The following is a 15,477-nucleotide window of genomic DNA, read 5'->3' on the forward strand; positions in this document are numbered from 1 at the left end:
AGGTTGGTGAAATCTAGGCAGATTCAGCTTAGCCCAAGTTTCAAAGGAAGCTTCCATCGAAAGCTGAATGTTGAAAGTTAAAACCAGAATGTTCCATCGAAAGAGTTCAATTTTGGTCTCATCTGACCAGACTATATTCTCCCAGTATTTCACAGGCTTGTCTACATGTTGTGCAGCAAACTTTAAACAAGTTTTAACATGCTTTTTCTTCAGTAATGGAGTCTTGCGTGGTGAGCATGCGCCCAGGCCATGGCGGTTGACCACATTACTTCTTTGAAACAATTGTACCTGCTAATTTCAGGTTTTTCAGAAGCTCTTCACAAGTGGTCCTTGGCTCTTGCACAACTCTTCTGCTTTTAACTCCTCTGTCAGAAATCTTGCAAGGAGCACCTGGTCGTGGCCGGTTTATGGTGAAATTATTTCCACTTCCAGATTGTGGTCCCAACAGTGCTCACTGGAACATTCAGACGTTTAGAAATCCTTCTGTAACCAATGCCATCAGTATGTTTTGCAACAATAAGGTTGCAAAGTTCTTGAGAGAACTCTTTGTTTTTACCCATCATGAAATGTTTCTTGTGTGATACCTTGGTAACGAGACACATTTTTATAGGCCATCAGTTTAGACAGAACCAGCTGATATCAATTTGCACTAACAAGGGGCAGTATTGCTGGCTAATTACTGATAGATTTCAGCTGGTATCTTGGCTTTCCATGCCTTTTTGCACCTCCCTTTCTTTCTAGCTTTCCCATGTGTTCCACACCTTTTCTGTGTGTCATTCCATTTTATTATACATAACTTAATTTCTGAACGTATTTGTTTTGATTTCTTTGTATGTTTGGATTGCATGGGTTGTTATCAAGATGTGGTGAAAATTTCATGTCAGTAGCACCTTTAGAAATATATTTACCTAGAAAAAATGGTGACGTGTTCAATACTTATTTTACCCACTCTGTAAAACAGACCTCAAGGTGAAGCATATCCATTGCCAAGTTTTAACATGTTGCAAAATTTTGAAGGCAGTTGCAAAAATAGTAAAAGTAAGTCCAAGGATTCCACATTCGTTACTGATTCAGGTCAATATTAATATTGAAACCAAGATATTTTAGAATAATAATATGTAATAGCACAATTTTAAAATATCGACTCCACAATTATTTCCATACCATTTAAGAGGTATGACAACTGTTACATGGATAAGTTTTCCTCAAATCAGTTCTTTTCATTGTTACTTAACCACCTTCAGACCGGACCATTTTGCTGGTAAATGACCAGAGGTCTTTTTACAATTTGGCACTGCGCTGCTTTAACTGGTAATTGCGCAGTCATGCAATGTTGTACCCAAACAAAATTTGCGTCCTTTTCTTCCCACAAATAGAGCTTTCTTTTGATGGTATTTGATTGCCTCTGCGATTTTTATTTTTTGCGATATAAACGTAAAAAGACCGCAAATTTTGAAAAAAAATTATATTTTCTACTTTTTGTTATTAGAAAAATCCAATAAACTCAATTTTAGTCATACATTTAGGCCAAAATGTATTCAGCCGCATGTCTTTGGTAAAAAAAAAGTCAATAATTGTATATTTATTGGTTTGCGCAAAAGTTGTCACATCTACAAACTAAGGTACGTTTTCTGGAATTTACACAGCTTTTAGTTTACGACTGCCTATCTCATTTCTTGAGGTGCTAAAATGGCAGGGCAGTACAAAACCCCCCCAAATGACCCCATTTTGGAAAGTAGACCCCCTAAGGAAATTGATAAGTGGCATGTTGAGCCCATTGAATATTTTATTTTTTTGCCTCAAGCGATTGAATAATGACAAAAAAAATTTTTTTTATTTTTTTTTACACAAAGTTGTCACTAAATGATATATTGCTCACACATGCTATGGGCATATGTGAAATGACACCCCAAAATAAATTCTGCTGCTTCTCCTGAGTACGGGGATACCACATGTGTGGGACTTTTTGGGAGCCTAGCCGCGTACGGGGCCCCGAAAACCAAGCACCGCCTTCAGGCTTTCTAAGGGCGTAAATTTTTGATTTCACTTCTCACTACCTATTACAGTTTTGAAGGCCATAAAATGCCAAGATGGCACAAAACCCCCACAACTGACCCCATTTTAGAAAGTAGACACGCCAAGCTATTTGCTGAGAGGCATTTTGAGTCCATGGAATATTTTATATTTTGCCACAAGTTGTGGGAAAATTACAAACTTTAATTTTTTTTTTTTTTTTTTTACACAAAGTTGTCACTAAATGATATATTGCTCACACATGCTATGGGCATATGTGAAATGACACCCCAAAATAAATTCTGCTGCTTCTCCTGAGTACGGGGATACCACATATGTGGGACTTTTTGGGAGCCTAGCCACGTACGGGGCCCCGAAAACCAAGCACCGCCTTCAGGTTTTCTAAGGGCGTAAATATTTGACTTCACTCCTCACTACCTATTACAGTTTTGAAGGCCATAAAATGCCAAGATGGCACAAAACCCCCACAAATAACCCCATTTTAGAAAGTAGACACCCCAAGCTATTTGCTGAGAGGCATGTTGAGTCCATGGAATATTTTATATTTGCCACAAGTTGCGGGAAAATTACAAACTTTTTTTTTTTTTTTTCACAAAGTTGTCACTAAATGATATATTGCTCACGCATGCCATGGGCATATGTGAAATGACACCCCAAAAGAAATTCTGCTGCTTCTCCTGAGTACGGGGATACCACATATGTGGGACTTTTTGGGAGCCTAGCCGCGTACGGGGCCCCGAAAACCAAGCACCGCCTTCAGGCTTTCTAAGGGCGTTACAGTTTTGAAGGCCATAAAATGCCAAGATGGCACAAACCCCCCCCAAATGACCCCATTTTGGAAAGTAGACACCCCTAAATTTAGGGGTACACTAGTGAGACTAGGTAATAAATGGCGGGTGCCCTGAAACTATAAAAAAAATAACTAACCAACCAGCGTCACCTGTAACAGTTATATGGTGATCACTGGTGAAAGGGTTAACTAGGGGGCAATCAGGGGGCTTTATGCGGTAGTATATGGGGGTCCCTGGCGCTATAAAAAGCTGCGGCGAACCTAAATACCTACCTGCCTAACTAGCGTCACCTGTGACACTAATACAGCGATCGGAAAAACTATCGCTTATTAGGCTGGGTTCACACTGGAGCGATGCGGGAACGCCATGAATCCGCGGCGGGTTCCCGCATCGCATGCCTCCCGGCGGCAGTTCACACTGCCCTATGTGAACTGCTGGGAGTGTCAGTGAAATGTTAATGACACCCCCAGATCAGTTCGCATATCGCAGTGTGATCTGCAAACTCGGATCGCATGGTGTGAACACCCATGCGATCCGATTCTGCTGCGGGACAAAAAAAGGGTCCCGTGCGAATTTGCGGTGGGTGCGGCGGGTGCGACACGAATTCAGCCATACTATCTGTATGGCTGAACTCGAATCGCACAGAGATCGGATGTGATTTGCACTGCAGTGCGGTGCGAATCACATTCGTTCTCATAAACCGCTGCAATGTGAACCCAGCCTTAGTGACACTGGCGACGGGGGGTGATCACGGGGTTAAACCTTTATTGGGGGGGTTAGGGGGGCACATTAGAACTAAAGGGGGCTAACCCTAACTGCCTTAACAGTTATTACAGTCACAAATGACACCAATGCAAAAAAAAAAAAAAAAGCAATTGGTGTCACTGTGACTGGGGGGGCAGGGGTAATTGGGGGGTGATCGGGGGGTAAAGGGGGGGTGTGAGTGTGCCTGGCATGTTCTACTGTATGTGTGGTGTGTTGGTGCAACTCACCGAACCTCTCTCCTCGGGGCCGGAACGAAAAATACCGACACGGAGGAGAGAATACATCACTTCCTCTCCTGTGTTTACATTACAGGAGAGGAAATGATGTCACGGGACATTTTCATTCGTCGGGAGCGATCGCGAGGGGGTGGCCATGAATGAATGGCCGTCCCCTCATCCGGGATCGCTCCCGAACGAATACCGACCGCCGCAGGCACCGGGCGGGGGCCCGATCGGGCCCCCGACCGGCGGGCAGGCAAGGACGTACATGTAAGCCCTTATGCCTGCCCGTGCCATTCTGTCGACGTACATCGTCGTGCGGCGGTCGGGAAGTGGTTAAAGCTGAAGTTTAATTTAAAAAAAAATATTTTTTCTACAGATTTATTTATATAACTTGTAATAAAGTGCATCTCACGATGTGCAGGCTGCTGGATTCTGTAGAAATTTGCACTGCAGGGCTGCCCTGTCCTCTTCCTGCACTGTGGGGATTGATAGCTACAGGTTTCTACTTGAATGCACTAAAGATGATCCAATGGTGACATGCTCCATCCTGCCCACTCCTTCATTTCACTGATTACATGATCTGGGAATGGGGGATTGAAACCTATGACTAATAAGTATCCTCCCTACCATTCACAGACTGTGATGTTGATCAGCAGGAAGAGGACAGGGCAGTCCTGCAATAAATATTTCTAAAGAGTCCGGAAGCCTTCACATTATGGGACATACTTCATTACAGGTAAGTAATGTAACTAAAGCCTTAGAGGGAAAAAATGGTTTTAAACCTAACATCAGTTTTAAATAAAGTGATTCTAAAGTCAAGAGAATGCATTAAGGACAAAACATTTTCCAGTAGTTGCATTACCCCCACACATCCCTAAACACTTACCTGAGTCCTTTCTCAATTCAGTGCTGTTGGCCATTTGCAGTGGCACTCTCTCTTCTTCCACTTTTCACAGGACAGAGAGGCAGCAACCATTGGCTCCTGTTGCTGTCAATCAAATCCTGTGAAGAGGGTGCGGGGTCGAGACATGCTGTGTGTGTCTATGTACGCATATAACAGAGCTAAGTGCCCCCAGAGCAGCCGGCTTGCTATGGGGGTACTCGCAGAAGAGGAGAAGTGCACCCCAGAAGAGGAGGTAAGGGGCCACCATTGCAATACCATTGTATAGAGCAAGTAATTAACTTTCTTCTTTTTTATTTTTGGGGAGAAAATATCCTTTATAACCACTTTAAAGCATTTTTTGGGGGATAGAATGTGAAAAGCATTTTTTTGGATAGAATGTGAAGAGCATTTTTTTTTTGGATAGAATATGAAGAGTTAGAAACCCTGTCATGTTTGTATTGCTGTGTACTTCTCTGCTGGGCAGATTTACCCTTATGACCATTGTCTCCAGTACAGAAATTGGTAAAATATTTATCATTTTTAAGTGGTCTCAGGAATAGGAGATGGGATGAACTCTTCCATTTGGGAAACCCTTTTCTGGTGTATACTGTAAGAAGTGGTATTCCTTCACTTTAGAGTGATCTCTTCTTACTTACCGCTGTGTGTCTGGGACAGGATGTAAAGGTAGATGTTACTGATGGCACAAAAGAAAACAAACACACATGACCCATGACCACAAAATACACATATACAAAGTCCAGTCTTGGAAATGGGCACAGAACCAATGTGTACTGAAATGAATATGACAAACAGTGAGTGAATGAATGTCAATAAAATAAAAATAAAAAATATTAAAATAAATAAATAAATAAAAAAGCAGCAGTAAAGTATACCAATAACAACAATCTAAAAAAACACAAAAAATACAGCGCTAGAAATTATTTCATAAATATAAAAAATCAATGTGAACATAAGCAGCTAAAAATTGTGAGATATGCACAATTCAAATAAATGGAAGCAAAGGAAAAAGCTACGCTAAAGGCAAATAAAAAATAAGTCTGTGATAAAGCCCATATAAATGAAATGAGAATATTTGTCCAGTGAATAAACAGCAAATGTGAATATAAATGAGTCCATAAACAGTGATCCAATGTGAAATCAATCAGTGCAAAATCCCTTAATCACACAGAAGCACCCTGTGAAGTAATCCACCACCGCATAAACTGAACGCTTACCAGAGGGCAAGCTAAAATGAGCTTGTAGATATTATGGTCAGCAATGCAGCCACAACTCGTCTCCACAATATGCACCAGAGGCATGCAGGATCACATCATGTGATTAATTTATTAGCTGAATATACCCCTGGGTTGGGTTGGTGGCTAGTGACGGCGGATGTGCCATCCCTTTATACGGTGATACTGCATGAATTGGGGCTTTTTGCAGTTGAATATTTTTTGAGGAGAGACGTTTGAGGAGAGACTCTGGTTTATTTGATAAACAGGTTTGCTTTATTATGGAACTGCTCCAATTTGCAGCATCTCATAATTATTTCTGGTTTGGTGGCCAGTTTTATAGGCAGGAAAGAGGGGTCGCGATGGGGGCTAAGTATGCCCCATGTTTGGCGAACCTCTTTATGGCCCTCTGGGAGGAGGATGTCTATGCCCATCGGAAACCTCAAGTGGTGTTGTGGGCGAGGTACATAGACGACTCCTCCTATGAGAAGGTAGCCGAGAGGATTTGGATGCCTTCATGGGCGAATTGAATAATAATAATAATCTTCCTTAACTATGAGGCTGGTTTGACCAAAATTAACTTTTTGGATCTGAAAATTGGGTTCAAGGATGGCCGGTTTACTACTGCCACCTTCTTAAAAAGCACTGACCGAAATTCATACATACCCACAGATAGTTACCATCATGAGGCCTGGCTGAGGTCAGTGTCGAAGAGTCAGTTTATACGGCTGAAACATTATTGTTCAGAGCCTGGTGAGTTTTTAATCCAGGCTGATACCCTGATTAAACGCTTTTTGGAGAAGGGTTATTTAGAGGCCTCTCTTATAAACACCTTGGAGGAAGTTTCACTACTTGATAAGAATGACTTGCTTAACCACCTCAATACAGTGCAGTTACAACCCCTTCCTGACCAGACCAATTTTCAGCTTTCAGCGCTCTCACAGTTTTAATGACAATTACTCAGTCATGCAACACTGTACCCATATGAAACTTGCGTCCTTTTTTCCACACAAATAGAGCTTTCTTTTAGTGGTATTTAATCACTAGTGAGTTTTTTATTTTTTGTGCTATAAATAAAATAAAACGTAAATTTTGTGAAAAAAATGCCTTTTTCTTTGTTTTTATCATAAATTTTTGCTAATTAGTAATTTTTCTTCATACATTTTGGCCAAAATGTATACTGCTACATATCTTTGGTAAAAATTACCCACATTAGTATATATTATTTGGTCTTTGTGAAAGTTATAGCGTCTACAAACTATGGTGCCAATCGCTGAAAATTGATCACATCTGATCAGGCCTTCAGTACATTAGGTGAGTCTCATTTCTTGAGACACTAACAAGTCAGGAAAGTACAAATACCCCCCAAATGACCCCTTTTTACAAAGTAGACATTCCAAGGTATTAAGTAAGTAGCATGATGAGTTTTTTTAAGTTGTAATTTTTTCCCACAATTCTTTGCAAAATGAAGATTTTTTTTTTTATTATTATTTTTTTTTAGGTTATTTCTCACACACAACATATGCATACAACAAATTACACCCCAAAATACATTCTGCTACTCTTCCCGAGTACGGCGATACCACATGTGTGAGACTTTTACACAGCCTGGCCACATACAGAGCACCAACATTGATGTAGTACCTTCAGACGTTCTACGAGCAAAAATTACGCATCTCATTTCTCAACCACCTATTACACTTTTGAAGGCCCTGGAGTACCAGGACAATGGAATTGCCCATAAAATTACCCCATTTTGGAAAAAAAACACCCCAACGTATAATCTGTGAGGCATAGTGAGTCTTTTGAATGGTTCATTTTTTTCCAGAAGTTTTTGGAATATGTGGAAAAAAATTAAAACGCATTTCTTTTTACACAAAATTGTCAATTTATGAGATATTTCTAACACATAGCATGTATATAGCAAAAATTACCGTATATACTCGAGTATAAGCCGAGATTTTCAGCCTCTTTTTTGAGGCTGAAAGTGCCCCCCTCAGCTTATACTCGAGTCACCGCTGTCTGACTGCCCGAACAGCGTGTCGAGCAGACAGACAGCGGCCATTCTACCTTTCAAAAGCCGCGCCTCTGCCTCCGCCTCCGCCTGTGATAGGCGGAACACTCAATTTCCCAGCAGTCAGTGTTCCGCCTATCACGGACATCGGCTCATCCGAGGATGAGCCGATGTCCGTGATAGGCGGAACACTGACTGCTGGGAAATTGAGTGTTCCGCCTATCACAGGCGGAGGCGGAGGCAGAGGCGCGGCTTTTGAACAGGGGAATGGCCGCCAGGGCGCCGACGAAGAGCGGCGATCCTGGCATGGGACGACACGGAGGCTCGGGACGGGACGACACGGAGGCTCGGGACGGGACGACACGGAGGCTCGGGACGGGACGACACGGAGGCTCGGGACGGGACCGGACGGAGGCTCGGGGCACAGGTAGGCTGGACACACAAGGCTGCACGGACACACACACACACACACACACACACACACACACACACACACACACGGATGGATGGATGGACACACACGGATGGATGGATGGACACACACGGATGGATGGATGGACACACACACACACACAGGGATGGATGGATGGATGGACACACACACACAGGGATGGATGGATGGATGGACACACACACACACACACACACACACACACACAGGGATGGATGGATGGATGGACGCACACACACACAGGGATGGATGGATGGACACACACACAGGGATGGATGGATGGACACACACACAGGGATGGACGGACACACAGGGATGGACGGACACAGAGGGATGGACGGACACACACAGGGATGGACAGGCATATCTCACCCTCGGCTTATACACGAGTCAATAGGTTTCCCAGTTTTTTGGGGGTAAATTGGGGGCCTCGGCTTATACTCGGGTCGGCCTATACTCGAGTATATACGGTACACCCCAAAACACATTCTGCTACTCCTCCCGAGTATGGCAATACCACATGTGTAGGACTTTTACACAGCCTGGCCACATAGAGAGGCCGAACATTGAAGTAGTACGTTCAGGCGTTCTAGGAGCATAAATGACACATCTCATTTCATTCCTACCCATCACACTTTTGAAGGTCCTGGACCACCAGGACAGTGAAATTACCCACAAAATGACCCCATTTTGGAAAGCAAACATCCAAACGTATATTCTATGAGACATGGGCTGCAAATAGGTACTGGGGTACTTTGATGGGCTGGAGATAGGTACTCTGGTACTCTGATGGCCTGGTGACAGGTACTTGGGTACTCTGATGGCCTGGTGACAGGTACTTGGGTACTCTGATGGCCTGGTGACAGGTATTCGGGTACTCTGATGGCCTGGTGACAGGTACTCGGGTACTCTGATGGCCTGGTGACAGGTACTCGGGTACTCTGATGGCCTGGTGACAGGTACTCTGGTACTCTGATGGCCTGATGACAGGTACTCTGATGGCTTGGTGACTGGTATTTGGGTACTCTGAAGGGCAGTGACAGGTACTCATATGGACTGTGACAGGTACTCGGGTACTCAGATGAACTGTGACAGGTACTCAGATGAACCGTGACAGGTACTCAGGTACTCAGATGAACTGTGACAGGTACTTGGGTACTCAGATGAACTGTGACAGGTACTCGGGTACTCAGATGAACTGTGACAGGTACTCGGGTACTCAGATGAACTGTGACAGGTACTCAGGTACTCTGATGGGCTGTGACAGGTACTCAGGTACTCTGATGGGCTGTGACAGGTACTCGGGTACTCTGATGGGCTGTGACAGGTACTCGGGTACTCTGATGGGCTGTGACAGGTACTCGGGTACTCTGATGGGCTGTGACAGGTACTCGGGTACTTTGATGGGCTGTGACAGGTACTCGGGTACACTGTTGAACCGACACAGGTACTCGGGTACCCTGATGGACTGTGACAGGTACTCGGGTACTCTGATGGACTGTGACAGGTACTCAGGTACTCTGATGGACCGTGACAGGTACTCGGGTACCCTGATGTGCCGTGACAGGTACTCGGGTACCCTGATGTGCCGTGACAGGTACTCGGGTACCCTGATGGACCGTGACAGGTACTCGGGTACCCTGATGGACCGTGATAGGTACTCGGGTACCCTGATAGACCGTGATAGGTACTCGGGTACTCTGATGGGCTGTGACAGGTACTCGGGTACTCTGATGTGCTGGGACAGGTACTCTGGTACTCTGATGTGCTGGGACAGGTACTCGGGTACTCTGATGTCCCGTGACAGGTACTCGGGTACTCTGATGGGCTGGGACAGGTACTCGGGTACTCTGATGGGCCGGGAAAGGTACTCAGGTACTCTGATGGACTGTGACAGGTACTCTGATGGACTGTGATTGACAGGTACTATGAGGGGTGGTGACAGGTCCTTTTTATTGGGGGGGGGGGCAATCAGTGTGATTGGTGTACACTAGGCGGTAACGAGATGTTACCGCAATCTCCTCCTCACACACGATCGGTGTGTGAGGAGGAGAACAACCCGGTAACATCTCGTTACCGCGGTTTGTTTACATTTTAGTGATCGGCTGTGAAAAGATCACAGCCGATCACGTGGGTAAACAGCCGGCTAATGGCTGTTTACCAGCGTCGGTGACGAGCAGTGTTCCCCGGGAACACGCCACCACCGACGTGCACGCGCAGCGCACTCGCGATCGCGTGCATGCGCCGTGCACAGCCGGGGTGTGACCATCTGTGATCGGCCGTGACTTCATCACGGCCGATCACGTGGTAAACAGCCATAACCAATGGCTGTTCACCCCCTTCGGTGGCGAGCGGTGTCTCTGTGACACGCCGCCACCGAAGAAACAGGGATGCGTGCGCATGATCGCGCGCATTCCCTGTTTTAACGGGAGGCTGTCATATGACGGCCTCCCGCCACAATAGGTGCGCCGCCTGGCCGTCATTTGATGGCCGGCGGTCAGCATCTAGTTAAGGTGAAAACTTTAGACAGAGATAGGATACCTTCTGTTCCCTTTATCACCACCTATTCCATTCAGCATAGAAATGTGGCTAAACTCATTAAGAAACATTGGCACATTATTACAAATGATCCTACTCTGGGTCTTGTCCCTCCAGCGAAACCACAGGTGGTCTATAAGGGTGCCTCTTCGATTCGAGGTAGAGTGGCCCCTAATGTGCTTGACCCTCCCCCAATTAAAAAAGGGTTCTTTGAGAACCTGACAGGGTTCTATCAATGCAGGAGGTCCAGGCTGTGTTCCCTGAGTGGATGTACACATAGAAGAACCCACAAGTTTGTCTCCACTAGTACCTCGGTAGAGTTTTAGATTAAACCATTTGTCACATGCTCTACCGAGGGGGTTATTTACTTACTCCAATGCCCGTGTGGGCTGCAAGATGTAGGGAGGACTAAGCGCCCCCTCTCGGTTAGACTCAACGAGCATGTGACAAATATTAAAACTGGTTTTCTCAAACACCCTGTCTCTGGGCATTATCGTGTGGTGCATGCCCGTAATCCCACTAAGACCATCTTTCTAGGGATAGATAGGTGCAACTCCCATTGGAGGGGGGATCCCTAGTGCACGGGATTTCCGGGTTACAGATGGCTTGGGTGTATAAATTAAAATGTTACACTCCTTTTGGGCTGAATGTGGAGGTTGATCTTAATGCATTTATTGATAATTTATAAGTTGGGGTTTCTTTCCATTGTGAACTTGATGTAAACCCTGGGTGGATACACCTATATGAAAGGGATTATATTCAAGGTTTTTGTGTAGTATATAATGTATGTTCATTATTACTATTATTGTAATATAATTATTTTTAAAATATTTGTAATGGTGTTATCACCAATCTGCAGAGGTAACAGATTGGTGTATTTTTCATAGGGCTTTGCCGGTCTAGAGAATAAGTAATTTATGTAATTGCCTTTAGTGGCATTTCTCTCTTGTCGCACTAGATGGCGAGGCCGGATTGTTGTTCTAGGGTCTGGGTCTTTAGATCTGTGTATTAATGCAGAGGGGTATGTTTTTTTATTTATTATCTTTTTTAGTATTTTTTATCCAATTTTTATCCATCTAATCTAGTCATGATGGATTCATTCCCTCGTGGATTTGCATTATATGTTTTTTTACCAGTATGGGTTCAAAAACATTTTTGGTTTAGAAACTAGTCGGATTTCCTGTGGATGTGATTTTTAGATCCCGCCGCTCAGGTTTCACATCGATGCATGGTTTTAAGTGTCTGTTTAAGTGATGAGTGCCCGTTCCCTTGACAATGTCTTTTGAGATGAAACGTACGTCGGGTGGTTCACACGCTGACATCATAGCTGTGTACCTGCAACCAAACAGGTGTCTGCAAGCCAGCCGGCATTGTCTTTATGGTTGATGTTTATCTAGCTGCTATCTATGTATTTTTATTACATTTGTTTACTGATTCACACTATGGAGTGCATTCTCTTCTTTTGGGTTTTGCCTGCTGACTGCCTTGTTTGCCTCATGGACTGAGCTATCCTATATGCCTCTGGTGCATATTGTGAAGACGAGTTGTTGCTGCATTGCTGACCATAATATCTACAAGCTCATTGTAGCTTGCCCTCTGATAAGCATTCAATTTATGAGCTGGTGGATTACTTCACAGGGTGCTTCTGTGTGATTAAGGGATTTTGCACTGATTGATTTCACATTGAATCACTGTTTATGGACTAATTTATATTCACATTTGCTGTTTATACACTGGACAAATATTCTCATTTCATTTATGTGGGCTTTATCACGGAATAACTTTCAAAGCCATCCACAGCTCGGTCCCCAACTACATCACAAACCTGGTTTCAAAATACCAACTAAATCGTTCTCTTTGCTCCTCCCAAGACCTCCTGCTCTCTAGTTCCCTTGTCATCTCCTCCAATGCTCGCCTCCAGGACTTCTCCCAAGCCTCTCCCATCCTCTGAAATCTGTCCACCTATCTCCAACTCTATCCACTTTTAGGCAATCCCTGAAAACTTTTCTCTTCAGAGAACTCTATCCTGCCTTCACCTAATAACTGAACTTTTATTTTTTCCATTAGCTCATAGTTAGATAGTTAGTCAGGTTGAAAAAAGACACAAGTCCATCTAGATCAACCATAAAAAATAAAAATAAAATTATTTAAAAAAAATTAAATAAAATAAAAAATAATCACACAGTCTCATATACCCAATCCTATACCCAGAGTTGATCCAGAGGAAGGTGGAAAAAAAAACAGAAAAACAGAATCCAATTTGCTACAGCAGGGGAAAAAATATTTCCTGATCCCAGAGAGGCAATCAGATTTTCCCTAGATCAACGTTACCTTTAAATGTTAGTACCCAGTTTATAATTATTATTATGCACATTTAGGAAAGTATCCAGGCCTGCCTTAAACCAATCTACTTAGCTAGCCAGAACTACCTCTAGAGGGAATCTATTCCACATTTTCACAGCTCTTACTGCGAAGAAACCTTTTGGTATTTGGAGATGAAATCTCTTTTCCTCTAGACGTAAAGAGTGCCCCCTTGTCCTCAGTGTTGACCGTAAAGTGAATACTCAACAACAAATTCACTATATGGACCCTTATATGTTTATACATGGTGATCATATCCCCCCTTAATCTCCTCTTCTCAAGAGAGGATATATTCAGTTCCTCTCATCTTTCCTCATAGCTGAGCTCCTCCATGCCCCTTATCAGTTTGGTTGCCCTTCTATGCACTTTCTCCAGTTCCCCGATATCCTTTTTAAAAACTGGTGCCCAAAACTGAACTGCATATTCCAGATGAGGTCTTACTAATGATTTGTACAGGGGCAAAATGATCTCTCTCTCTTTGTAGTCCATACCTCTCTTAATACAAGAAAGGACTTGGCTCGCTTTGGAAACCGCAGATTGTCATTGAATGTTATTATTGAGCTTATGATGTACCAAAACCCTCAGATCATTCTCCACCATTGAAAAAGAAAAAAATATTTTAAGCTCATTTCCCACAGTTATTACCTTTTGTATCACTTGACTCCTCCCTCTTAGATTGTAAGCTCTAAAGAAGAGGACCCTTCCGATTTCTCCTGTATTGAATTGTATTGTAACTGTACTGTTTGCCCTCATGTAAAGCGCTGAGCAAACTGTTAGTGCTATATAAATCCTGTATAGCAATAATATAATTAATAATGTTACTATAATCTTTAGGTATCCCAATATATACCATATGTTTGACAAATGTTTAAATATTTTACATAAGCTAACCTATAGCAACCAACTTACCTTTCCAGCAGTAGCCATCTCACTTGAAGATCTTTCCTCTGCTTTAATGTAAGGGAATAAACTTTAGGCAACAGCTGTCATTTTATAAAGGTTGCACATTAAGCCTCCCACATTGATCCCCTGTGAAATGGCTAAATGCCAAGCACTCCTGTTCCTTAAGCCAAAATTCTGTGGAGTGTGCAAAGCATAGCTACACACATAAATGTGTATAGAGTATAGTTAAAAAAGACAAGTATTGTAGTAATACTGCATATGTATAAATTACTTTTATAAAAACGCTGTAATTCTATGTGATTTTATATATTTAAAGGATAAGTTCACTCTTTAGAAAGAAATAATAAATGCTCATTTTGTTGCAGGTAAGCATTGCCAGTACCATGCAGGTCTCCAACAGATCTGCCAGTTTATCTGTGTGCCTGTACATCCCGTAAAGGCAAGCAGATACGGTAAAATCTGACATCCTTTAAAGGACAATATACTCTGTTGTAAAGTTTTATCATGCATAACACTTTACTACTTTGTTGTTGCCTGTGTGTAACCTTCAAATGATAGCCAGCTAGATTAGCTGCACAGAATAACCAGTGTTTTGGCAGGTAAAACAGCACTGAAACACCAAAATCATCAAATTAAACCATTTTATCTTTAAAGGGAGCTTTTGCTATGTACATTTTTTTAATGTATATATAAAGCCATAATGATGGACGAGGGTACTTTTGTAAATATAAATGATCTGTTCTTCTAACCTGAAAAACAATGAATACATTGGAATAAGGCATACCTTGGACATATACAGATATACAGTACAACACCTAAAGCTCAACTTACTCAAGATAGCTTAACCACTTAAAGAGGGATTCCACCAAAAAAAAAAAGATTAAAAGCCAGCAGCTACAAATACTGCAGCTGCTGACTTTTAATAAATGGGCACTCACCTGTCCCGGGTTCCAGCGATGCCGGCAGCCGAGGCCGATCGATCGCTCGGCTCTCGCCTGCTGCCGCCACCATTCTAGGTGAGGGAATCAGGAAGTAAAACGAATCGGCTTCACTTCCCGGTTCCCTACTGCGCATGCGCGAGTCGCGCCGCGCAATAGGCAATCTCCGCGCTGTCACTGGGACCCGTGTGTGTCCCAGCAGACAGCGCGGCAGGGCAGGAAATGGCGTAGACTCCCACGGAAGTCTATGCCCGGAAGTGGGTGTAAATACCTGTCTTTGACAGGTATCTCCACCCCCCTCCACCCTGAAAGGTGTCAATTGTGACACCGGAGGGGGGGAGGGATC

At 43.4% G+C, this 15,477-nt stretch overlaps 1 protein-coding gene across 3 annotated transcripts in view; it reads right to left on the reverse strand.

Moving 5' to 3' along the window:
• Positions 1 to 14,297, reverse strand: part of LOC143974846 (alcohol dehydrogenase 1-like) — a 106,656-nt gene extending 92,359 nt beyond the window's left edge. For all 3 annotated transcript variants that reach the window (XR_013272285.1, XM_077476604.1, XM_077476603.1), the window contains exon 1: positions 14,200 to 14,297. Coding sequence is in view for 2 of the 3 variants with exons in the window: in XM_077476604.1 (XP_077332730.1) it covers positions 14,200 to 14,217 (18 nt within the window). In the remaining variant the exon portion in view is untranslated. The remainder of the gene's footprint in view (positions 1 to 14,199) is intronic.
• Between the last annotated feature and the right edge of the window lie 1,180 nt (positions 14,298 to 15,477).

This window comes from Lithobates pipiens, unplaced genomic scaffold, assembly GCF_037356315.1.
Source record: "Lithobates pipiens isolate NorthernLeopardFrog02 unplaced genomic scaffold, aLitPip1_a1.2 Scaffold_13, whole genome shotgun sequence".
NCBI lineage: Eukaryota > Metazoa > Chordata > Amphibia > Anura > Ranidae > Lithobates > Lithobates pipiens.